Source organism: Vanrija albida (assembly GCF_041260175.1).
Source record: "Vanrija albida strain AlHP1 chromosome Unknown contig_6, whole genome shotgun sequence".
In the NCBI taxonomy this organism is placed as follows: domain Eukaryota; kingdom Fungi; phylum Basidiomycota; class Tremellomycetes; order Trichosporonales; family Trichosporonaceae; genus Vanrija; species Vanrija albida.
The window spans coordinates 450052-474057 of record NW_027191425.1 but is presented as its reverse complement, the minus strand read 5'-3'; the positions used below and the strand labels follow the sequence as shown (position 1 = coordinate 474057).

The window sequence follows — 24006 nt, the reverse complement described above, 5'->3', positions numbered from 1 at the left end:
TACATAACATACCATAGTGTACATGTTGTATCCTAGTCATACGCTTGTCTATCGTATCGTCGCCGTCGTCGCTGTCGTGGACATTGAATCAAATAGCGCCAGGCGACCGGGGCTCGTGCTGCTGCGTGTACTCTTTGTACGCAGCAACCTGTTCGGGGTTGTACGGCGCCGGCGCCGGTACGGGGAATGTGCTGGGCACAGCTGTAGGCTGGACACCGCCATACGCGCTCGCAGACGATGCGTCGCGTCGGAGTCCGCTGCCCTGGTGTGGGCGCGCCTCGGGGAACGCGGCGGGGGCCTGCTTGCGCGTCGTGTAGGATGAGGGCGGTGCAGGGGGGCGGTGCGTCTCGAGCGCATCGTGGATTCTATTGCCGATATCTTGCTCCATGTGTACGCGCTCGCTTAACGCGTCGACGTGGTACACCGACATGTCGTCGTTGCGTTTGTAACTGGGCATGGTGTCAGCGAAGCCGCCGCGAGTTGGTTCCTCCAGTCGCTCCTGTGCCGAGCCGTCCCGCAACATGGAATGTGTGTTGTGTCAAGTGACTATAGAACGGCTCCTCCACTCCTCCTGATCCTATCCCTGGGTGCGCACGGCAACGTACTGGATGTCATAGGGGCTGACGTAGCTCTGGCGCGAGTCGTACGGTCCCTCGTCGTACAGGCGCGTCTCGCGGTGGCCGTGCTCGCGCTGACTGAGGCGGCGGAGGATGGGGCGAACGTCCTCATCATCCTGCGCCTCGGCGTCGCCGCCGAGCGAGGTCATGGCAATGCCCTTGGTGTTGCTCGCCACGCGACGCTGGCGCCAGACAATGACGCGGACCTGGTGCATCTTGTGGTAGATCCACCATGCGGAGACAATGGTAAGGACTGAGGTGTCAGGGAGATTGCGTGACACCCAGGTCAAGGGACTCACAGAAGCCAACTGCCAGCACGGTGTACGAGATGATCTTCTCGTTGTTGCCCTTCTTATCCTTCTGGATAAAGATGACACCGAGGTAGACCGTGATGAGCTGCTTGGGAAGCGTGACGAAGGCAGCGAGAGCGAACACCCAGATGTTCATGCCGCAGGTCGCGAAGACGGCCGTGGTGAAGTGGCCGGGGATGGCGGAGAGTCGGGCCGCGATAACGAGCCAGATGGAGCCTTCGCGCATAACGTACGACAGGCACGCATAGTTCATGTTGTGCTTTTCGATCTTCTCGGCGCGAGCGCGGCAGCAGTACTTGAACGCATAGTAGTTGCCGATCTAAGGTGTGAGCTGAGGCTTCCGACAAGACGCACTTCGCCGAGGAAGGTACCCGCACAGACGATGCCGAAGCCGATCCAAAGGCCCCAGACGACACCACAGAGGACGGCGACAATCTGCCATCAGCTCACGCACTCGCGTTGCACCCACTTCATGGCCAAACAGCGGCGGGAAGGAGATGATAAACATAACCGCTGTGGGTCGTCAGCAAACGTGTGCGAGGCCTGTGCGCGCATACCGATCGGGATGGACCAGCCACCGGGGAGGCTGTACGTGTCAGTACACCGACAGGAGACGCCGACGAGCAGGACTCACTTCTTCATCCAGTTGGCAGCGGGCATGAGCCAGTGGACAATCTGGCGTCAGCGGTCGAAAGGCGGTGTCGACCCACCTGGTCATGGTAGAGCACCATGAGGATGACAAGGACGGAGATGATGATGAGCGCGACATACCAGTCTGGGGCGGTCAGCACGTCGTTTCCCACTCGCTGTCGGCGTCGTCGCGCGCGCCCGACTCACACCACCACTCCTTCCTGAACCAGAACCGCCAGGACACCAGTTCCTTCCAGTTGAACATGCCCTGCTGGAGGTACTGGCGCTCGGCTTCCTCGTCTTCCATGGTCCACCAGTCGGGGTAGCCCTCGGTGCCGGCGAGTGGGGAGAGCTTGTTGGCGCCCGACTCGGGGCTCGGGGGCGTGGGGACAAAGTTGGGCTGGCCATAGTCGTGACGCGCGGCGCCGAGGCGCTGCCTCTCGTCGCGGTCGTCATCGTATCCGTCGGAAGGGGAGGGTGATGGGCGCGCGGCGAGGGGGGTCGCCGACGGCGAGACGGGGTACGGGCGCGAGATTTCTGGCCTGTTGTCCATCGCGCGTGGGTGATGGGGTGAGAGAGAGAGAGAATGAAAGGTAACGTGCGTGATGGGGTCTGGCTGGGCTGGTCGCGGCGGTGGTGGTGGTCGCTTGGCACAGGTGAAACGCGGTGCGCTTAAGGGTCGTCGAAACGCGGGTCGCGCGGGTGTTAATGGGAACGCGTTCGGGAGGGTTGCGGGCGGGCGGGCGTGTCGTTTGCGTGCTTGCGATGTGGTGGCAAAGATGTAGAGTCGTGTCTTTGGATAGCGTCGAGCGTCGCGTCGTTGTCGTGACAGTAATAATAAGAGAAAATGTGGACGAGACAATGGAGAGACAAAGGGTGAGTGGTGTATCGCATCTGGTTGAAATGCGGTGCCCATTCCAGGTCGCCGCCAAAACGCGATCCGTGCGACAAGAATAGAAACCAGGGGGGGAAGAGGGGAGGGGGGCAGTGGCCGCAGCAGCCTGCCAGCAGTAACGACGTCTTGACAAGACACTTCTTCCTATTACATGTACTTTGTTCAAACTCTAACTACTCATGCGTACTGATATGGCACTGCGCTGCGTGCTGCATGCGCACAACACGCCCGACAAGCACTGCGTGTGCCCGCGCTCGGCGCTCCTCCTCAACCCGGCGGCGGGCGGCGCATTCGCTCGCTTCCGCTCGGTCCCCCCGCGCCGCCCGCTTGGCGCCGGCGGCGCTCGCTCGCGTCGCGTCGCCCGCGCCCTCGTCCCCGTCGGCGCCACCGCCTAGTACGGCACGAGGCCGGCGAGCTTCTTCATGCGCTCGTCCAAGACCGGCGCCTTACGCGGCTCGGTCGTCTCCCAGTCCTCGAGGTTCCAGCCCTTGTGGTCGGCGTTGGTGACGCGGAAGTTGACGGGGTCGTGGGTGGTGCCCCAGTAGTTCTCAAAGCACTGCTTCTTGATGGCGAGGTTCTCGGGGGTGATGTCGCGGATGGGCTTGTAGCACACGTACGTGGCGATGCGGGGCTCGGTGCCCTGGGCGTGCACGCCGTAGTGGATGGTGCGCGAGTCCCAGAGGATGACATCGCCGGGGCCGGCCTCGACCTTCTTCCACTCGCACCCGCGGTCGTAGAACCACTGGAGCTCCTCCTCGTTGTGGAGCCACCAGTCGGCGGTGGGCCAGCCCTCGGCCGGCGCAAGGTGCTCGTGCGTCGCAAAGTACTCCTCGAACAGGGGCATCGAGCCCTCGAGCACCATGAGGCCGCCGTCGAGCGGGCCGTTGGGGTACAGGTTGACAATGCCCTGCACGCAGTTCTTGTACCTGCGCGTCGGGCTCTGGTCGGTGTGGGGCCAGCGGCTCGCCTGCGACTCTGTGAGCTCCTTGGCGAGGGGGAGCGAGATGTTGACGCTGTCGTAGGACACGATGAGCTCGTCGGTGCCCCAGAGCTTGGCGAACACATCCACCACTCCGGGCTCGGTGCGAATGTCCCACGCAAACTGCTCGTGGCCGACGCCGTAGCGGTGGTACAGGCCGCCCTTGTCAAACTTGGGGACCGTGTCGACGTGCCATGTGCTGCGGTCGTCGCGCTTGAATCCGCGCCCAAACGACTCGAGCCAGTGGTACATCTGGTCGACGTAGTGTGCTGCACGCTCCTGCGAGATGGCGCCGGGCACGACGACGTACTGTGGGCGTTAGCTCGTTGCCGCCGCACACGACCCCTCCCAACCACTCACGCCCTTGGTATCGAGGTCGGGGTACGCCGCCGCCTCGGGCTTGCTCGCGTCGCCGCGGAGCTTGAGCGTCGCGGGCGCCGCAGTGGCCGTAGTGGTCTCAGTAACGGGGACGGGTGACATGGTGCTGCGTGCGTGCGTGCTTGTGATGTGGGAGCGTGTTGCCCCCACCCCAAGTTAATATATCCACTCTGGAGCCGGCCAACCCCGTAACCCCGTAGCTAGGTGGGCTGCGTCGGCCCGGCTCCCTGCGGGGTCTTGGAGCGGAGTGAAAACGTGCCGGGTGCCATCTGATTTTCCGGACGCCGCCAGCAGCCGCAAAGAGGCCGGCAACGCGAGTCCCGCAGGTCCGCAGGAAGCGTGCCCCTCGTGTCTGCCCCTGGCCAAGCTGGCGCCGTGTAGCAACGCCGGCTGCGGACTTCTTGGCTTAGCTGCTCGCTGGGTGCAGAGTCGCACCCGGACCGACTCCGAGGTGCGGGGTGGGCTTGCGGCCGACGTCAGCCCAGAACGCCGAGCGTGCATATCCTCGGCTGGCTCGCGAGCGCGCCCGGCTAGCAGCGCCAGTCGAGAGACACATTACGCAGAGCGAGCTGTGAGGTGCAAAACTGGCCGAGCGAGCGCACATTTCCGCCATGGCCCGCCGCACATTTCATTTTCGTTGCAGTGCCGACAGACGAGCCGGCCTCTCCGCCCGTCGATATCCTCGGCCCGACCCCGCATTCTCAGCTGACGCGTGCGCTGGTCGCCACCGTCTCGGGGCCTCGGCGGGGGCGAAGAGGAGGACGAGTACACCGGAACATGCTTTCGCCGTCGACACTTTGCTGCGACACAGCGTCGATGCTCCGTCGATGCAGCGTCGATACTCCGAGGATGACCCGCGCGGCCGCCATGTGGCATGTGCGGAGCATTGTGCGGACTGACAAAACCTCCCGCAAGTGCGACCCATTCCACCGCACCGCGCCACACTGACGCGCTACTCTGTCCAGACTCTGCTAGCCCACAGCCATCTCACGAGCACCGCACGCTCACAAACAGCTATACATTCGCGCCACAGGTTACGGAAGTGTCCAGTCACATGTGGTCATGCGGAGAGAGGCGTGGGGGGGGGGGGGCCAAAGCCAGTGATAGTATCACAACGTGAAATGTCCGTTGACAGCTGCTGGTGAATCGTATGGAGGGGATGGATTGCTATGAAACGTGCATGTCATGGGATGGGTGGGTGATTAGGGAAACGAGTCTGCCAAGGCTCAGCCGTCTAGCAGGTAGGAATGGTCAGAGGCTGCTTGAGGTTGCGGTCAGAGTCAAACAGACCCCAGTACGGCTCGACACCACCAAAGATCGTCTTCCACGGCTGGTCAAACGGCTCAAAGTAAAAGTACTTGGTGCCGTTGGCGTTGGCCTGGCAGACGTACGTGTCGAGGAACGTCTGCAGGTTGGCGACAGAGGCATCACCCTGGGGCGAACCGGCACCGTCCTCGGTCGTGTTGGCCCACATCGACTGGGTCGGCCAGCCAGTCTCGGCGATGTACATCTCGGGAGGGTTGGCCGCCTGCTTGGCGTAGACGACGTCGTTGTTCTGGAAGTAGTCATATGTCCATGACGCGGCCTGGCTGATGGGAAGGGCACCGAACCAGGGGTGGACGTTGGCCATGAAGAACTCGATGTCGTTGGCGAGCGCAACCGACATGACACTGCCGGCGTCTCCTGTGCCGATAGGGATGTGCTTCTTGAGGTTCATGGCGGTGATAGTCTGGTTAACAGTGTTGATCCTAGTCTTGAGACTAGCGACGGCAGTGGTGTACGCGCCGCCAGTGTTGACCGAGCCGACCTGGTTGAGGAGGTACTCGTTACCAACGGCAATCTGTTGTGTGAGCAAAGATGCAGGGGCCGTTTGACACATACGCCATCAATGTTGTCCTCGCCGTACGTGGTGATTGCATTCGTGATCGCCTTAAGCTGGTCGTCAAAGGCCTGGGTGTTCGAGTCGACGTCTGGTCCAGTCAGCACACAGTCGGCTTGTCGCACTCACAGATGGCCGGGTAGATCGTCATGTCGACCTTGGTGTCCTTGATAGCCTGGAGAACAAGAGCGGTAACATTGCAGTTGGCACCGTAGAGGCGAAGACGCGTCGTGAGCTGCGACAGAATCTGAATGTCACGAGTGACGTTGGCCTGGAGGGCGCCACACATGGGCAGAATGGCTCCCTGATACAGTGTCAATGCGCTGCCAAGGTGTTGCCAAGGTGTTTGGGCCCGGGCGTCTTGCCGCGGGCCCCAAATCCTTGCCACTTACATCGGGGTCGTAGGCCATGCCCCAGAACACGTTGTGGAGACGGCTGTCCTTCTGGAACTTGGAGGGGTCGTTGGGGTCCTCGAGGGTGACGGCTGGTCCGTTGTTGCCGCTGCCGTTACCGCTGTTTGCGCTGTCCGTGCTGCTGTCAGACGAGCTGTGGTGCTTCTTGGTCGTGACCGAGACGACGACACCGGCGACGATACCGGCGACGGCAAGCACAGCGACAATGGCCAGGAACCAGACGAGCTTCTTGGTTCGTGCCTTGCGCTCGGCGTCATCGGGGTTGTGGTTGTAGTTTTGAATGCGCTCCTTGCCCGCCTCCATGGCCCACAGCTGGTCGGCAGGGATGTTTTCGTGCGCTGATGGCGTGTACGGTGTCTGCTCGCCGCGGTACGCGGCGTAGCCAGCGCCACCAGCTCCCGCGCCACCGGCGCCGTATGGGATGGAGCCACCGGTAGGGCTGTCCATGTTTGCGTATTGAGAGCGGTTGGGTTGTCTGCTGCCAGAGTATCCAGACATTTGAGAAGCGGTGTCGGACTGGGCGGCTTGGGAAGGGGGTCGATCGGCGTGCTTGAAGGGGTCGGAGTAGATGGACGCACGGTGCGGCGGGGGCAGTGACTCTGGGTCGTAGTGGTCTGTTTCGAGAAGAGGTGGTGGTTAGCGACTGGACGGGGCGCAGGCGCTGATTGCGGGGGGGGGGGGAAAGAGAGTGGGTTGAACGAGTGATGCGTGAGACAGGTAGGAGGGGGGTGTAGAAGGAATGGCAAGAGACTTGATGCAGTAGGATGTGAAGTAAGAACGAGGGGGCATGGGCACAAGGGAAGTGGATGGCGGTGGCACCAGCACCTAGCTAGGGTGGGTTGGGCACGTTGAATGCGATCAAAGCTATTCCTGTCCCTTGGCGCAAGGTGCCCTCGGCGCGCCTCGGCGCTCAAGCGGCACAACGACGCGAAGCTAATTAGTGCGACGCGACGACGGCGCGACGGCGACGACTACGACGACGCGGGCTGGCGCGGCGACCGCAAGGCCGCAGCAGCTGCAGTAGCCAAACCTTGCACAGGCAACGCGAGCCTGCGCTTGAATCTGCATCGGCCGTCGCCAGATTGCGAGATTTGGTTCCCAATGCAGTCACGAATCGTCGAGATGCCACCGCTCACCGCCCGCCCCGCCCACTGGCCACCGCTGCTGGTCGGCCCTAGCCAAACAAGGGCCTGAGCCACCACCACCCAGGGGCACTTGCCCGACAATGCAAACCTGCACAGTCGAGTCGCCCCCTCGTGCGCCCACACCGGCCACCGACCGACCTCGCAGCAGCACGGCGACATGCAGGTAGAACCAATGCGCCGTCCATTGATGCGCGGCGGCGCTCAGAGCAGTGTCTGAGCGCCGTGACAAGGAACATCGCAGCCCAGCCGCAGCAGTGTGCTGCGGCCACGGCCGAACGGCCCCTTGTCTCGCCCATGTGCTCTTATGTTGTGTGTGATTGCGGGTCGTCTCCCAGCTCCCCGCCGCCGCCCAACAGCAATATTTGTGTCCACTCACCATGGTCGGCCACCAGTGGGCGCTCCTCTGCCAACGGGGTCGACGGCCCACCCGACGCCAGCTGGCTCAGACTGGCCATGCTGGGCGGGCGCTCGAAGCCGGGGACGGGGGTGTAGCGCTGCTGCGGCGCAGGCTGCTCCCAAGATAGGCTGTGAGGGAGGGGTGGGGGTGTGTTTGTCATTGTCGACGGGGGAGAAGGCGGGTCGCGGGCGGGGCGAGAGGTCCGTGAAGCGCTGTTTGTTTGTCCGTCGATGAACACTGGTTTACAGGCAAGAGAATGAGGAGGAGGGAGATGATGTCTACTGCAATGTAATGTTCTGTTCCGAGGAGACAGGAGGGGAGTGAGGGGGGCGGACGAGGACGTAGGCTGGCAGGGATAAAGGGCTGCTGCTGCCGGCTGGCCGGCTGGCTGGGAAACTATTGTGGACAGGGAAACTGACTGGCGGCCATACATGACGAGGCGAGGGCGAAGCCGATGGCGGCGGCGGCGGCGGCAGCGGCAGCAGTAACGGCGACGGCGGGCGGTGCAAGCCAGGCAGCATTGCCCCTGTCCCGTCGCTGACTCCGATCCACCGCCTGCCGCCACCACCCAGCAGCCAGCATCCCTCTCCGACCCACTGGGATCTTGGGAAGTCATTTGGCCATTGGGACCAAAGCTTCCCTGGAACGACAAACGCCAAAAGGCGGTGGTGCCTAGCCGTGCCGTGCCCATTCCGCGTTGCGGCCGCACTGCAACGCGACGGCGGGCAGTGTAACTAGTTACACTGCCATCCTGCATCCCGCACATGACTCGACATGCGGCATGATCGCCGCGACCGCCGTCGCCGCCCCAGGCCCACTGCCGAGGCAACCTATGTTCCCCGACATTACATGGCCGCTCGTTCAAAGGCTGGTTCATGTGTTGCAAAGGATCCTTGTCGTGCCTTGTAATCACCGCGCTGCAATTGCCCGTCGTCCGTCGCTGCCGCCTAGCAGCCTACGTACTCGTGCGCCCCTCTACCCTTGGACATTAATGCCCAAGTGCCCGCTCTCTGCCGGCCGCTGCCGCTGCCGCTGTGGCCCAACTGCCCAGCTGACAGCTCGCGCAATGTTGACGTTCCTGTTTGCGCGCAAGTCGGATCGACCGCCCCTGAACCAGAACCGGTGCACAGGTTATTTCAGATTATGTAACAAAACTAGCAGGCCAATCGGGTTGGGGCTGGTCGAGCCAGAGGGCGCCGCAAAAAACGCTGATTGGCCAGAGAGCCCCTCAAAAGCACCCGCACCCACCTTGCCTTCATACTTACCTTGCTTGAACTGTTTACCGCTCCTCATTCTGGCGGCAGTTAGGCTTGGGGCTCGCCCATTGCACAGCGACTCATAGTCTTAGGGGAGGTCCTCGTCTTGTGCTGGCTTCGGCTGGTTCACTCGCTCAATATCTGGCTCGGTCTGGGCGTCCTCTCGGGGGCGGCCAGACTACACTCTTATTGCTGGTGCTGTGTGTGGGATGGGGGGCTGCATGCATGGGGGGTCGGCCGACCAAGTGGCATCGGCGACGGCGCACACGACCACGCCGCGGGCAGCAACCATGCCACACCACGCGGACACCACTGCGACGAGCGAGCCTGATGCTACATGCATGCAAGCAGAGGCCGGCCATACAAGCACGCAAGCATGCGTCCCAGCACGTATCTCCTCGCCCGTCGCGACACGCTACATACCCGCACCGTGGCATCATGTGAACATGCCGTGGCAGTCGTTCAATGACCGAGCGCCGGTACCTCAGCGAGCAGTGTCACGGCAACCACCTGACTAAAATAAAACGGCCGACGAGCAAGCATCGCCTCACGTCGGGTTGGGCACGCGCATGCAGATAAGCTCGCGCCCAAGGTCTGCAGCCGGCGCGCGCGACAGGCTCGCTCGCACCAGTGACGACATCCCCCCACCCCCCCACCCCACCCCTACTCGAGGCCAAGAAAAACATCCATCATTATTAAGTAGTACGGGGCAGGCAGGCGCCCTAAGACAACAGAGGTGCGCGCACGCGCTTAGATCTCGCCCTCGGTCTGGCGGCGGGGCGAGGCATTCCTGCTGCGCGAGGCGGCGCGCGAGGCCGAGCGCGAGCCGATGCGCGACGTGCTCCTGCTCTCGCGCTGCGAGCCAGTGTGCGACTTGGACACCTTGTTGTGCAGCTCGTTGAAGCACACGGCGATGCCGGCGACGGCGGCGTAGTCCATGCCGGGGGCGACGGTGACAAAGTAGCTGTCGGGCTCCTTCTCCTGCGCCATCTTGCCGAACGCGTCCTCGGTGCTGCGGCTGATGACGGCGACGACCTGGCCGGTAGTGCTGAGCACGACCTCGCCGGCGTCAAAGCCGCCGCGGAGGTAGAGGCGCGGGCCGCGCACGGCCTTGTTGCCGCGCACGAGGTAGAGCGAGGCAGCGTACGTCTTTGTGCCGTCGGCTGGGGGGCGTCAGCGGCGATAAGGCGAGAGATAAGGCCGGGGGCGGTCCGTGCTGCACGCCGCGTCGTCCCACCTCAACTCACGGATCTTGGTCTCCTCAACGGTGAACATGACCATGTTCTCGGGGCCCGAGAAGATCGAGTTGGGGTCGAGCATGTCGAGGCGCTCGGCAAGGAAGTAGCCGCCCTCGAGGGGGTGGTAGCGCAGGCGGAAGAGGTCCTCCTTGGCGTCGGGCGACTCGAAGACTGGCGCGGGGATCAGCGGGGTTCGAGGATGGGACTGGCAGGAGCTCGTGCGCCGCGGCTCGCCGCCGCCGCCGCCGAGCTCGCTACCGCCAGCCGACTCACTCATGGTGCCCGAGAGCGAGAAGATCTTGCTCTCGACCTTGAACGCGCGCTCGCCCGTCTTGGTGTTGGTGATGTTGAAGCCGGACTGGGCCCCTGTCAGCTCGAGCTCGCCTCGCGCCACCCCACCCCGCACTCACGCCAATGTACGACAGGAACTTGTCCTTGATGTGGAGGGTGACGGGCTCCTCGGAGATGTAGTCGCCCGGCGAGAGCTTGAGGGGCGCCTCGAGGGGGAAGATGGAGTCGGGGGTGGTCATTGTGGGTAGTGTGCTGGGGTTGGGTGCTGGGGTGGGGGTGGATGGGCAGAACAGAATGAATGCAAAGCAGCGCGACGCGCTCGCTGTTAAAAGAGAGCGGGGTGCCAGCCTCGCTGGAGCCCGCCGTCGTCAGGTTTGCCGGCCAGCCCGGAGAGAACAGCAGCCTTGGCCCGCCCGTCTGTTGCCCCGCCCGCCCGTTTGTTGCCCATGGTTAACCGAGATTGGAGCAGCCTCGGCCTGTTCCGCACCGAGTAGCAAGCGCCGGCGCGCCGTCCGAGGCCAGCTGCTGCCAGCCACGCAGGGAGGCAGGATCGACCCAGGGCCCCCGCATGGCCTGCTGAACTGCAGAGGCAGCTCTGCAGCGCTGCAGCGCGTGAGCGCGTGAGCCCACCCGCAGCCCATCCACGCGTGGCATGTTAAAAATTGGGAGTGGGTCGACCGGGTTCGAATTGCGCCGTAGATTGCCGATGCCACGGACTCGTTGCCAACTCTATCCGACGTCGCGGCGGCTTGCGGCCTTGGATTCGGCTTGTGGGCCGCACCGCGGCGGTGGCCGCGCTACGCGCCGCGACAAGAGCCGCGACAAGACCACGCGAGAAAATTTGTGCTTCAGGCTACACGCGCGGATCGACGCCATGTCGACCCACACGACGTGATCTGCACGGAGACCCCGGGACAGGCCCGCCCCAGCGCGTCGCGTCTTTCCGTCGGCGAGACGCCGGCAGCAGGCAGGCAGAGGGTGGGCAGTGGACGTTCGCAGCGGGGTTGGGGCAAGAATCGCCATCGCCATGGCCATCGCCAACACCAACGCCAACGCCAGCCAACGCCGCCGCCATCGCCAAGCACACGCCACGACGCCGCCGAGATCACACGACGTCGTTGCAAAAGCCACTTGCCGGTACGCAGCCGCAGCCGCTCGCCTCGTGTCGGGCCCGCCCGAGACGTTCCGCTGCCGTTGCCGACGCGAGCCAGCGAGCCAGCGCAAAGCGTGTACATGCGGGATGGGAGGGGCGAAGTGCTACAAGACACTAAAACAATGACAGCACAGGCGAAGGTGGCACTGACCGAGACAAACAAGACACAAGAAGCCGAGCGTCCGTGCGCGGGCTTATCAGGGTGCGCTGACCGTGTTGATGTCTGGGACGCTGACCACCTGGCCAAAGACGTCGACAGCGGGGTTGGCACTGGCTGTCGCGACCGTCACCGTCGCGGCCGTAGCCGTCGCGCCGTCCTTCTCGGGCGTCGTGGTCGACGACGGGCTGCGGCGTGAGCGGAGCCAGTACGCAGGCTCACCTCTGACTATCCACTGAATCAACGCGCCAGTATCGCGTAGTCGGAGCGGCCGCGGCCGGGGGTGGCAGCTGCGGCAGGAGGGGCGGCCACGCGCGGACCTCGCCCCACGGCGGCATGTGGGTGGCTGTTGGCGCCGGCGGCGAGTAGTACTCGGGGGGCACGTAGCCCGGCGGCGCGGAGTGGGGCGCGTACGAGGCAGCGTACGGGGCAGGCGCATACTCCCACGGCTGGTGCTGGTGGTAGCCCCACGGCTGCTCGTACCCGGCGTTGGCGTGCCACAGCGGCAGTTGCACGACGACGACCGGCGGGGGGGCCGAGGGCGCGGCGTACGGATGCGAGCGGCGGCGCAGGCTGCTGCTGCTGCTCACTGGGCCTGGCCCACCCTCTGCGTGCGCGTTAGCGAGCCTCCAAGGGGCCGCGCGTGCCACTCACCGTGCGCGTACCGGCGCTTCGTGGTGCCCGCTGACGCGCGGCGCTGCAACGCAGCAGCGAGGTAGGGCGAGTGGCGCTCGGTGCTGTCGTCGGCGTGAGCAGGGTCGTTGAGGAGAAGGGAGACGTACTGCTCGAGCGCGGAGTGCGGTCTCCGTCTGCCCGAGGTCGTTGGGCGCCGGGGCTCGATAGCGGGGAAGGTTTGGCGGCGCGTCCAGTCGGGCTCGGAGGGCGCGAAAGCGTCGGGCGCGGGGCCTGGCTGAGGAGGGAAGCCGTTCCAGGAATACGGGTTGACAAGGATGCTGGATACACGCGGCTCGAGGAAGCCGGGGGCGTGGTGTCCCGCCTGGGGAGGGTCATGGGGCTGGTGGTACGTGCTTGCGAGCGGGCCGTGGGGGTAGGTGATGGCGGCGTCGAGCGGAGGTGCAACGCTGGGTTGTGGTGGTGGTGGCTGCGGATACTGCGGCTGGCTGTAGCCCATGCCGGCCAAGTCGGGCTGGGGTCAGCGCGGCAAGAGGGAAGGTGCGCGCTCACCATGTAGCTCGGCGCGGCGGCCATGCTCGCGGAAGCCGAGGCCATGCTCGCGGTGGTCGGCGCCGGCGGGCGCGGGTACGGCGTCGGCTGGCGCGGGTACTGGGGTGCGCTGGTCGGCGCGGGCGCGGGCGCGGGGGTGGGCGCAACGACGGGCGGCGGGGCGGGGAAGGCGTACTGTGCCATTGTGTGTGGTGTGTGTGGCCGGTGATCACGGCGGGGACGGGGGATCGGGGGGAGGGGGAGGCACTCGGGCAGCAAGAAGAGGTGTGTGGTGTGCGTCGAGTCGCGGCCACACGAGGAGGGCAGCGTTGAGTGGTCGCGACGACAGAAGAGGAATGGATGGCAAACAAACAAGAAGATACGCAGATACGCCAGATGTACTCGTCCCCTAGTCGCTCGTCGACCCCGTCCCTCACTCACGACCAGCACGACGGCTCTCACCCCGGCGCCCAGCCCAGCCCATCCCAGCCGCCCAGCCCGCCGGCCGACGTCAGCGCGAATCCGAGGGGCGTCCAACCACGCCGTTAATTTCCCCGGAATGAGCCCGGGCGGGTGTTGCGGCTGCTGCTTCTGGCTTCTGGCGGCGCTCGGCTTGTGGCGCACAGCGTCGACGACAGCGACAAAGGACGCAGCGTAGCACGACGGATGCGCGCCGGAATTACGGGCGTCGGCGCCCGCGCCAGCCAGGCGTCGCCATCCCGCTTGGGCCGCGTCACGCCGAGACGAGGGGACAAAGGAGGGCAGAGTGACGCCGGCCGGCGCAATCAGTCGAGTATCGCTCGCTGCCTGTTCTCTGTCACTCGCGCCGGTCGCCCGCTAGCCGTCGTCAGTGTGCCCCGTTGCGTCGTGACAGGAACCACTACCCGGCCTTGACGTCAGTGTCGGCTACACCACTCCGCCCCCGGTCCCTCAATTCATTATAGCATGTAGTATCGACGGTAGTGCCCACGGTAGTATCCACTCGAGTGGTGAGATGGCGGCGCGCTCACAGCAACGCGGCCCACTTCTTCCTCGCCTTCTTGATGCTCGCCACGGCGTCGCCAGTGGCGGACCAGCTCTCGCCCGCGCGCTGGCCCCAGATCTCGGTCTGCCACTGCGCCTCGAATGCCTGCAGCTCGTGCGACCACGACGACTGGTTGTACGTCGCTGCCGGGTGCTGGGTCACTGTGGCGTCAGCCTTGCTCCACATACCTCAACTCACAGTAAGTCGTGAACTGCTCCCACGACTTGGCAAACACGTTGGACACGACGCCGTGCCAGTCCTTGGACGCGTAACGGTCCAGCTTCCACAGGTCGAAATTCGCGGGGCCCCAGAGCACAATCTGGTTGCGCGCCTGGTACTCCATAAAGTCCTGCAGCGTCTTGTCCGACTCCCACGCCCGCGCGTCCTTGATCCAGGTGGACAGGAGGAAGTTCTTGTCGGTACCGAGGATGGCGTCGACGTCGTTGAGCAGGTCGACAATCTGCGCGCCGGCAGCGCGGACCGTGTCGAGGTTGGGCGTCGTCGTGTTCCACGCCGCAATCATGTGCTGGTACACTGGGATGCCCGCGGACAGGAGCACCTGGCGCGCGACGTCGACAATGTCGTACTTGAACGCGTCGACAGACTTGAGTCCGTGGTCGGCGTCGGCAGCGGCAACGAGCTTGTCGAGGGCGACGACGACCTCGGTCGTGTTCCATGGCAGCTCAGTCGGGTGGTGGCCCGTACGGTTGACGAGGCCGCTAGGCGCGGGGACGAGGTCAAAGATCGACTTGGACACGGCCTGCACGGCCGGGTCGGTCTGGTTGTAGGCCGACGCGAGGAGGTGCGTCCAGGCGTCCTGGGCAAGAGCAGCACCCGCCTTGTTGTTGGCGAGGTCGTAGCGGCGCTGGACCCAGTCGCGCGTCCAGCTGGGGACGTCGATCTTGGACGTCTTCCAGACGTGGTCCATGGCCATCTCGAAGACGATCTCATTTTGGTTCATACCTGCGGAGTGTTAGTGGCTATTCGTCATTTCGCACAGCCACTCACCCTCCATCGTGATACCGGTGCCGAGAAGCGTGCCGGGCGAGGCCTTGCGGGCAGCCGTGACGCCCTCAGCAAACCACTCAAGGTTGCCGTTCAAGCCGTTGTTCTGTCCATAGTCCCAAAGAGTGTTCCAGACCCACTGGCGGCCGAAGAAGTTCTCGGTGCGGTTCCACACCGGGAGGATCTCGGACGCAAGGTCGAGCACGATCTGGCGTCAGCGTGGAAGCGGCACCCCACTCACCATGGCCTTCTCATCCGGCACGGTGAGGTACGCCTGCATCGCGGGCGTGGTCCACGTCTTGGGGTCCGAGGCGAACAGCCAGCCCTGCATGACCCACACAGCCTGGTCGTCAGCAGCACGCAGCGAGCTGACGACGTTGGAGGTGACGTTGGAGAGGTAGGCGGGCGCGTTGGACGACGGCGTGAGCTCGTTGTACAGGTCGATCGAGTAGTGGTGCGACGTCCAGCCGCCGTACAGCTGCTGCTGCTTCTTGAGGAACGCCTGCTGGACAGTGTGGAACGTCGGCCAGGTGGGGTCGAGGGCCGTGTTCTTAGTGTCTGGGGTGTGAGCTGCATCCCGTATCGTCAACTCACAAGCATCCGGGAACGCCTCCCATGCCGACGCCTGGATGAACGCGGGGCCGCCGATCTTGTCGTGCAGCTGCTGGGGCACGAAGCCACTGAAGCCGGGGAGGACAGGCGTCATGCCAAGCGCGAGCATGCGCGAGACAATCTTCTTCTGCAGCGCCCACTGCGCGTCTGCCGTGTCAGCGCCGCTGCCAGGCCCAACTCACCGAGCCAGCCCTGGGTCACATTCATGCCCCACGACGAGTGGATGTTGCCCATGCGCTGCCACGAGTGGAAGGCCGGGCCGGAGAAGTAGGGCAGGATGACGTCCTCGCTGAGGCCGTAGTCGCGGAGGACCTCGGCCCAGATGTACTCCTGCCCGCCGACCGCGAGCGGGAGGTTGACGCCGTGCAGCGCGGCCCAGTCGAGCAGGTACTCCCACTTGTCCCACTGGTAAAAGGCCGTCGTGTACGAGTATGTGACGACGTTGAGGAAGTAGCGGATGGAGCCCCAAGCGCCACCGTCCAACTCCGCATCGGCAATCTTGAGCTGGTTGTGCGCAAACGTGTCGCCCGACCAGAAGATGTCGCCGCCAATCGAGCGGAGGTACTCGAGCAGACCGCGGGACAGGCCCGAGGTGGTGCAGCTCTTGATGGTCACCTTGCCGTTCTTGGCGGCGACGGTGAAGGCGTCAAACTCGGTCGTGGCGTTGGTGACGGCGCACGCGGCGCCCGTGTTCTCGACGAATGTGAACGCGTTTTGGAGCCTGAGAGTCAGCACCAGCTTCAGTAGCAGCAGCAGCAACAGCTGAGGCAGCCGACTCACTTCTTCGGGAGGCGGCGGCGCACGAGCGCGTCGAGCGCCTTTGCGCCAGACGGCTCGGCGCCGACAGGTGTCCACGGCGAGCACTTGTTTCCGATGCTCGCGGCATCGCAGCCGCCCAGGAGGGGCAGGACGCCGGCGAGCGCAGCGACGAGGAGCGACGACTTCATCGGACTGTGGGTGCGCTCGAGGTCGAGCGAGTCGGGGAGGGTGCGCGGGAGGAGGAAAGCGAGCACGGCGAGCAGCAGCCCGCAGGCTATTAAGCGCGCTGGGCGTCGCCGAATCTTGAGCTGTTTGCTCATGTCGCCGTCTGGCATCTAGAACGTGTCGGCCGAGTCGCGGTGTCTGCGCGTCTGCATCCAGCTGCCTCGTGGACGGCTGGCTCGCCGCCTTCGCCGTCTGGAAGATGTCCGCTGCGGGCTTGGCGCCGGCGAGAATAGACACTCCGAGGCACTAAGCGAGCTGAAACCGCAGCCGCTGTGCGCCCAGAATGCTATCTTTGTCTGTCAGATGGATATCGGCGACGGCGGGCACGTTTAGTGGACACGTGCACGCACGTGGTGGGATGAGCTCGGCGAACGCGAGCTTCTAGTCTAAGAATATTCTTGGCCGCTGCCGCATGCTCGGTGCCCTCGGAGCCGGTGGGGGAGCGTCGGTGAATGAAGAGAGTGGGGACGAGTGATGGCGGAAGAGACGGAGAGGACGAGGTGCGATGGACGCGTCGAGGGTCTGTGCCTGTGTTGTGTTGGTAGCCGAGGACGCCGATCGTGCAGTAAGTGGCACTTGGCCGCCGTTTCGCAATTCCACAATCATATGCAATAAATGTAGCATGACAACTATACACGGTGTCTACAAAGCCCAAATAGTCTAGTTGGTCACAGGCGCAATCGCGCGCATTATTATGCTTGGCCGAGCCCATTACTCCACGGCAACGGCTTCCCACTCGACGCCAACCCACTCCTCACCAACACCGACACAGTCGGCCTGGCACGAGAACACCATGATGTTTCCCCATTCCATCTCGCTCGACTCGCCATCAGCGAGCTCACCCTTGGCGAGGCGCTGCAGCTCGGCCTTGCGCTCGGCCTCGGTCTGAGGCTTCTTGGCGGCCTTGGGAGCAGGAGCCTTGCCGTCGGTCGAGATCGCAGAAGGGCGGAGGATGTTGATGAGCTGCGGGACGAGTTGCAGTTCAAAGACGCGCTTCTTGCCACAGCGGGTGCACTTGGGGATCGACGCATCCGTGTAGAACTCGGAGAGATTGACCTCCTCCTCCTCGGACGAAGGCGCGCGGGTAGGAGCCTTGGGGAAGAGCTTCTTGAACAGAGGCGACGACGACGAGTAGGGCAATGGCACGGCGTTGAAGTCGTACCTCAGCACCTGGCTCGCACCGTCCTCTGCGCTCTCGAGGCGACGCACGAAACGCTCAAAGATGTCGTCAACACCCTTGGGCAGGAGCTTCTCCCAGCCCTCGTCGCGCCACTCGGCCTTGGCCTCAGGAGCCTCGTCCTCGTCCGACTCGATGTCGCTCTCGTCGTCCGATCCAGGCAGGGGTAGGTACTCGTCGATGGTAGTGAGGTACTGAGCAGGCTGGTACGCAGGGAGTGGTGGGGCGAGGGTCGAGGGCTCGCCGATGGTGAGCGAGGCGAGGGGAGCGGCGGGAGCGGCAGTTGCAGCCGCAGCAGGAGCAGGGGCAGCTGCTCCGAAGGGGTTGGAGGAGGGAGCAGCGCCGAACAGGGGCTGACCTCCACCGAACAGGGCTCCACCGGCAGGGGCGTCCTTGACGGTGAAAGGGTTGATGCGGGCCTTGGCGCGCTCCTCGGCCGCAATGCGCTCAGCCTCGGCGCGCTTGGCCTCGACATCGGCGACGTACTCCTCGTTGCGAGCCGAAGCACGGAAAGCACGGATCGTGCCCTCTCGCCTCCTACAGCCGGGGCGGGCGCAGGCCCAGACGTAGATGGTGCGGTCGTTCTCGCCGTTCTCAAGAGGGCAGTACACCTGAGCGAGGAGGGGGATGGGCTGCTGACAAACACCGCAGCGGACCGCCTCGGGTGCGGTCGACGGTCCGGGCACGGGAGGGAAGGTGGGGTATCCGCCGACGAACGAGATGGTGTGGGTCTTGACGTCGGTCGCTCCGGGCTCGACGGGGCCGTCGGGCAGCGCGAGGAGGACCGAGGACACCTCCTCCGACACGTCGGATTCTGGCGCAGGCGGAGGCGCCATCTGTGCGAGCGTCAGCTGCACGTCCCCTCCAAAGTAATGGTTAGACATGGGGAGCAAGGTATTGCGCGTCAGACAAAAGTCGCCAAACTAGTATGGGATCGTCAGGCTACCAAACCAGCCCGGCAAGCCCAAGCGTCACCGCCCGGATCCCACGCCGCGCACGACAGACCCCGGTCCACACGGCCAAAACGGACGCGTGGGTAGAATCTGCCAGCAACGACATGGGGGACGGCGACAGGCCTGCCGCGCACGGAGAGGCGGCGTAGGTCTCGTCATCGTATCATCATTCGCGCAAAGGTGGAGTTACAAAGGGGGATGGGCTTGGATCGCGGGTACTGACCTTTTCTTGGTTTGGCACTTTGTACAAAGACAAGGTCGAGGATGTCGAGTGCGATGAGAGGCCGGCCGACACCGCCAAAGTTTGACGGCCTGCAAAATTCGGTGCGGAGGTGCGAGCGATGAGGGGCAGTCGCGTGGTCAGCCTCGTTTTACACGTCATTATGATTGATAATAAAACATCCGCTGTCTACAATTACTGTTCGCACAAGGATCGGCGCATTGGTGAGTGGCTTCGATCAAGCCAAGCGAGCGAGCGATCATTCGCGGCGCGTCAGCTGGCAATTGCATCACCAGCCTTCTTCGAGGCGGCGTCGACTCGGACGGCGGCGACCAACCACAACCTGTAGACTACTCCGCACATCGAACGAGTGACCACCCAAGGCCGTGCGCCTGAACCTTGACTCCCTGCAGAATTGTGCCTGGTGTGCAGGACATGGTGGGCAACCGAACGAGTTGGGGCAGCCTTGAACAGAAAATACAAAACGAGGTGGATGGTGATGCAATGGTGTACGGCTATGAGTGGTGGCCGGTCAGAATGCGCGTCGCACGACCACGGCCATGCGAGAAATGAGGTGCTCCCTACGTCGGGTTGCGTTGCGGACCACGCCGAGCGAGTGCCACTACGGCCGTTCTGGCGCGGCCAGATCCCGACAAGTCATGGCGCATGTGAACATGAGTACTCGAGTGCGCACTCGTGACATCAACGAGTCGTCAAATCGGTAATCGTCCTGAGCCTGAACTGTAATGATTCAGTCGTGAATGGTTTAACCGGCAATAAGCTTGTGGACGAGGAGAAGAGGCGTCGCGACAACAGATCCTTCAGGAGCCATCAGCCACTCCAGCCACAACACACCATCACGTGCAGAAGTAAACGGTGGTGGCTTCGCAGTAGCACTGACCGACGAGCAGACGTTTATTCGTCACAGCAGCCTAGACTGGAACCCGTGGAAAGCCGACAAGACACGACGAGGAATGGGCCAGAGGCCATATTACGTCTTGCTGCTCACGGATAGAGCGCTAGTCGCGTCTGCCTTGTTGCATGTGGGTGCATGCCATAGTCATGATGGCATCTGGCTTGGGTGAGAAGGCACGAGCAAAAGGTCCAGGTGACCTATGTAGTTTGGCGAGACAGGTCGGGGAGGTGGCACGTGCTTAATAGGCAGGAGGCAGGCAGCTCGGTCGTTGTAGCAGTTACTAGTCGAAATCGGAACAAGCCAGACTTCACAGGGTGTCGGGTCTGGACAACTCAATAGCGGAATCAAATTACACCTAAATGACAATGCAATGTAGAGTGCCGTCGTTATTAGTGTCACTTTGACGAGTTCCTGCTTGCGGCGCCTGGCTGGCTGTTCCTCGCCTCCGCCCCGTCCGTCGCCTTCGCTCCCTCCGCCCGCCCGTCCCCCGCCGCCCGCCCGCCCGCCCGTCCCCCGCCGCCCGCCCGCCCGCCCGCGTGCGTCACACCACCCAGTGAACCGCCTCCCCCGCTCTTCCCGAGCAATCCCCTACCTGGCCATCATCCCATCTACACCCACCTCCCCTTCCCCGCCTTCCCTCAACCGTCCGCCCCCCGCCCGCACACCTTCCTCCTTCTCCTCCTCGTCCTCGCCGCCTCCCTCCTCCTCACGCGTCCAGTCATCACATCGCATCACTGTCCACTACGCCTTTGTCAAGTAACAGCAGCAGCATCGTCATCTCTCGCAGCCCCCGTCAAGCTTGGAAGAGGTCACCAACCCCGCACCCCACCTTGGAAGCGTCTAACCTCTCATCGCTCTTTGGCCCCCCGCGTGCACCGACCTCGACTTCGATCGGCTTCTTCCAACACCCGGAAGACTACCCCATCGTTATCGCACAAGCTCTGTACTCTTAATCACACGCACTGCATAGACGGCTCCGCGAGGCTTTGTCATGCTCAAAGGTGTAAAGGTTCGTTTTGACCGTTGCCACTCGTGCGACTGCGACATGACCGTCTGCCAAGCCCAAGCCCGTCGCAGCGCTGACTGATCAATCAACAGCAACTCTGGCCATCGTCGGCCGCACCCTCCACGGCCCAGCCTACAAGGGAGAATGCATCGCCGGCAATCTCGCCCTCTGGCTCATACTTTGCCGGCGGGCCAGCCGACCAGGCGACGCCGCGTGCGAGCAACCAGCCCAATCCATTTGATGCCCCACCCCCCCAGGACCCGGGCCTGACCTCTGGATCCCCGGCACCAACCTTGTCCAAGGCGACATCTGCGCTCTCCCTGTACGGTCCTGGGTCGCCCGCAGGAGGTCCCAACGGCATTCGCACACCCACGTCGCACGGGTTTGGACCTATTGGCACCCCTGGCGCCGCCCAGCCGACCACGGCAGTGACCGTCGGCGACACGCTCGACGGCGTAAGCGGAATGGGTTTCGGCCTCCACGAGCCCCCAAAGCTTCTCAAGACGACTCCAGGTGGAGCTCGCACTCCCCAAGGCGATGGCTCGTCGACGCCCGTCAATGAGTCAGCCGACGCACAGGTCGGTGGTGGCTCGTCTGGCTCCATTCGCGGTACCCTCAACGTCAAGCTTATCCAGGCTCGCGGCCTCAACGTTCAGCCGAACACGGACGCGCAGCCCTACGTTGTCATGCAGTTCGAGCAGAACGAGTTTGTGTCGCGCACACCGCATGCGGTGTCCACGCCAGCGGCTGTCCCCTTCACGCAGTCACAGCCGCAGCCGCTTGGCCGCACTGCCTCTGCCGGCGGCCTCGGCTCCATCACACGGGCCTTTGCCGATGCCATGGGGCGCAAGCGACCCGAACCCAGCGGCGCGCAGACACCCAAGGCCGAGGAAACGCAGCAGCCTTCCTGGCTCGGCAGGCCTGGCCCCGGTGACCCCATTTGGAAGGAAGAAGTCACCTTGTGAGTAGGATGGGGCTCAGGCCATGGGTCCAAAGCGTCGATCTTTTCGCTGATCTCCCGTGTAGCGACCTGACCCAGCCCTCGTCGGTCCTTCTCTTATCGGTGTATGACCGCAACAAGGCTGGGGAAGGCTTCCTCGGCATGCTGCAGATCAAGCCCGTCCTCAAGGATGGCTACACCCTTGACCAATGGTACAAGCTCGGTGTGCGCGGCAACGAGGCCGTCTCTGGTGAAGTCTGGATCCAAATCACGTTCACGGCGATTCGGGTAAGTGGCCGCGGAATGTCGCCGATCCGAAAACTAATCGCTATCGCAGAACAAGATTCACTTAAAGCCATCAGACTTCGAATTCCTCAAGCTCATCGGCCGTGGCACCTTTGGCCGTGTCTTCCAGGTCCGCAAGAAGGACACGAAGCGTATCTACGCAATGAAGGTTCTCTCCAAGAAGGAGATTGTGGCCAAGAAGGAGGTCGCCCACACCATTGGCGAGCGCAAGATTCTCCAGCGCTCGCTTGAGTGCCCCTTCCTTGTCGGCCTCAAGTTCTCCTTCCAGACCGAGAAGGAGCTCTACTTTGTCACGGATTACAAGTGCGGTGGTGAGCTGTTCTGGCATCTCCAGAAGGAGGGTCGCTTCTCCGAGGACCGTGCGCGGTTCTACATTGCCGAGCTTGTGCTCGCCCTTGAGCACCTGCACAAGTACAACATTGTGTACCGTGACCTCAAGCCCGAAAACATCCTCCTCGATGCGACCGGCCACATTGCGCTTTGCGACTTTGGTCTGTCCAAGCCAGACTTGACCAACGACCAGCTCACCAACACGTTCTGCGGCACTACCGAGTACCTCGCTCCCGAGGTTCTTCTCGACGAGAAGGGCTACGGCAAGCACGTCGACTTCTGGTCGCTCGGTGTGCTCCTCTTCGAGATGTGCTGCGGCTGGAGCCCCTTCTACGCCGAGCAGACGCAGGAGATGTACCGTCTCATCTGTTACGGCAAGATCAGGTTCCCCAAGCACGTCATTGGCGACGATGGCAAGCAGTTTGTCAAGGGCGTGAGTATCGACGAGACGTTTGTGGCACACCAGGAGCTGACTTTGGTAGCTTCTCAACAGGAACCCCCAGAACCGTCTGGGTGCCAAGCGTGGTGCTGCCGAGCTCAAGGAGCACCCATTCTTCAAGTCGATTGACTGGGACCTGTTGTACAAGAAGCAGATCACGCCACCTTTCAAGCCCATTGTCGACTCTGACGAGAGTGTCGCCAACTTTGACCCCGAGTTCACAAACTCGTCGCTTGCCGACGCCGGTATCGACATCAACGATGCCGACTACAACCCGCAGGCCAGGCATCAGTTTGTTGGCCCCGGTGGCAGTCTCTCCAAGCCCTCGTACATGGGCCAGGCGGCTGGCATGGCTATCAAGCCCCAGCGGTCTCCAAACCAGCCCATCAACGGCTCTCCTCTGACGAGCTCTGTGCAAGAGAACTTTAGAGGGTTTACGTACACCGGCGAGTCTCTCATGGTAAGTGTTGTGGATTGTACTGTGACCTTTGCTCACGCCACAGCCAATGTCGCTCCTCGGAGAACACAGCATGGAGGACGTCGACGAGGACAATGAGAACGCAGTTGACGACGACGACGACGAGTACTCGGACGAGGACGACATGGAGGGGCAGCGTACCCGTCGACAGAGCGATGTCGACATGGAGTAGGCTGCGCCATCTTGCTGCGCCGAGTATCAAGTGCAATGAGAGAAGCCAGGAAACGCAAGTATAATACGTGTCCACCAACCAACCACAACCAACCTTCGAGTCGAGCTGGGCCTGCTGCATTGCGGGCCTGTCTGCGCGACTCGCTGTAGCGCGGGGCCAATGCGTGTCCCCATCACCATTTTCTTCTCTTGTTCTTCATCAAATCAAGTCTCAACGAACCCAAACACTCTTTGCAATACGACTTCACTTTTACCCCCATCCGACAACGTTCCTGTACTACCATAAATTTTGAGTCTGCGGTGTGTGGCCTGGCTGCCGCCGCGCTCGTGTATCAGTTGGAGCATGGATGGTCGTGTCATGAAGGGGGGGCGGGGGCGTGGTGGCGTCGTCGGTGCAGTGTTGTCGGTGTCGCGGTGTCGTGTCGTCGCGCAAGACGTCGCGCGACATGTCACTGGAGTTGCAGCGAGGTGTTCGGGGTTGGCCGAGTGGGGTCGCGGCCACGTGGTCGCTGGTCGTGCGCCAGGTCCGAGCCGTCCGCGGC

At 63.3% G+C, this 24006-nt stretch overlaps 8 protein-coding genes across 8 annotated transcripts; 1 reads left to right on the top strand and 7 right to left on the bottom strand.

Annotated features, from left to right (window-relative positions):
• Positions 1 to 88: 88 nt before the first annotated feature.
• Positions 89 to 2111, bottom strand: Q8F55_007540 (uncharacterized protein; the record flags this gene model as incomplete). The annotated part of the gene is made up of 9 exons (XM_069355965.1): positions 89 to 449; positions 606 to 870; positions 917 to 1247; positions 1283 to 1363; positions 1398 to 1441; positions 1486 to 1514; positions 1563 to 1603; positions 1639 to 1703; positions 1766 to 2111. The coding sequence occupies 9 exons, from the start codon at positions 2109 to 2111 to the stop codon at positions 89 to 91; spliced, it is 1563 nt and encodes a 520-aa protein (XP_069205806.1).
• Positions 2112 to 2691: 580 nt separating this feature from the next.
• Positions 2692 to 3912, bottom strand: Q8F55_007539 (uncharacterized protein; the record flags this gene model as incomplete). Its single annotated transcript, XM_069355964.1, has 2 exons — positions 2692 to 3741; positions 3793 to 3912. 2 exons carry the CDS (start codon positions 3910 to 3912, stop codon positions 2845 to 2847), a joined length of 1017 nt encoding a protein of 338 aa, XP_069205805.1. The 3' UTR covers positions 2692 to 2844.
• Positions 3913 to 5044: 1132 nt separating this feature from the next.
• Q8F55_007538 (uncharacterized protein) lies at positions 5045 to 7804 on the bottom strand (the record flags this gene model as incomplete). The annotated part of the gene is made up of 5 exons (XM_069355963.1): positions 5045 to 5650; positions 5692 to 5780; positions 5819 to 5993; positions 6082 to 6716; positions 7624 to 7804. The coding sequence occupies 5 exons, from the start codon at positions 7802 to 7804 to the stop codon at positions 5045 to 5047; spliced, it is 1686 nt and encodes a 561-aa protein (XP_069205804.1).
• A 1846-nt stretch (positions 7805 to 9650) lies between these two features.
• Q8F55_007537 (uncharacterized protein) lies at positions 9651 to 10668 on the bottom strand (the record flags this gene model as incomplete). Its single annotated transcript, XM_069355962.1, has 4 exons — positions 9651 to 10063; positions 10148 to 10309; positions 10412 to 10496; positions 10549 to 10668. The coding sequence occupies 4 exons, from the start codon at positions 10666 to 10668 to the stop codon at positions 9651 to 9653; spliced, it is 780 nt and encodes a 259-aa protein (XP_069205803.1).
• Positions 10669 to 11779: 1111 nt separating this feature from the next.
• Q8F55_007536 (uncharacterized protein) lies at positions 11780 to 13107 on the bottom strand (the record flags this gene model as incomplete). The annotated part of the gene is made up of 4 exons (XM_069355961.1): positions 11780 to 11927; positions 11962 to 12346; positions 12394 to 12886; positions 12925 to 13107. 4 exons carry the CDS (start codon positions 13105 to 13107, stop codon positions 11780 to 11782), a joined length of 1209 nt encoding a protein of 402 aa, XP_069205802.1.
• An 802-nt stretch (positions 13108 to 13909) lies between these two features.
• On the bottom strand, positions 13910 to 16638 carry Q8F55_007535 (uncharacterized protein; the record flags this gene model as incomplete). Its single annotated transcript, XM_069355960.1, has 7 exons — positions 13910 to 14088; positions 14126 to 14890; positions 14936 to 15140; positions 15174 to 15490; positions 15527 to 15691; positions 15727 to 16265; positions 16325 to 16638. The coding sequence occupies 7 exons, from the start codon at positions 16636 to 16638 to the stop codon at positions 13910 to 13912; spliced, it is 2484 nt and encodes an 827-aa protein (XP_069205801.1).
• A 601-nt stretch (positions 16639 to 17239) lies between these two features.
• On the bottom strand, positions 17240 to 19040 carry Q8F55_007534 (uncharacterized protein; the record flags this gene model as incomplete). The annotated part of the gene is made up of 2 exons (XM_069355959.1): positions 17240 to 18541; positions 18882 to 19040. 2 exons carry the CDS (start codon positions 19038 to 19040, stop codon positions 17240 to 17242), a joined length of 1461 nt encoding a protein of 486 aa, XP_069205800.1.
• A 1745-nt stretch (positions 19041 to 20785) lies between these two features.
• Positions 20786 to 23465, top strand: SCH9 (Serine/threonine-protein kinase; the record flags this gene model as incomplete). The annotated part of the gene is made up of 6 exons (XM_069355958.1): positions 20786 to 20803; positions 20893 to 21761; positions 21827 to 22028; positions 22078 to 22809; positions 22859 to 23275; positions 23319 to 23465. The coding sequence occupies 6 exons, from the start codon at positions 20786 to 20788 to the stop codon at positions 23463 to 23465; spliced, it is 2385 nt and encodes a 794-aa protein (XP_069205799.1).
• Between the last annotated feature and the right edge of the window lie 541 nt (positions 23466 to 24006).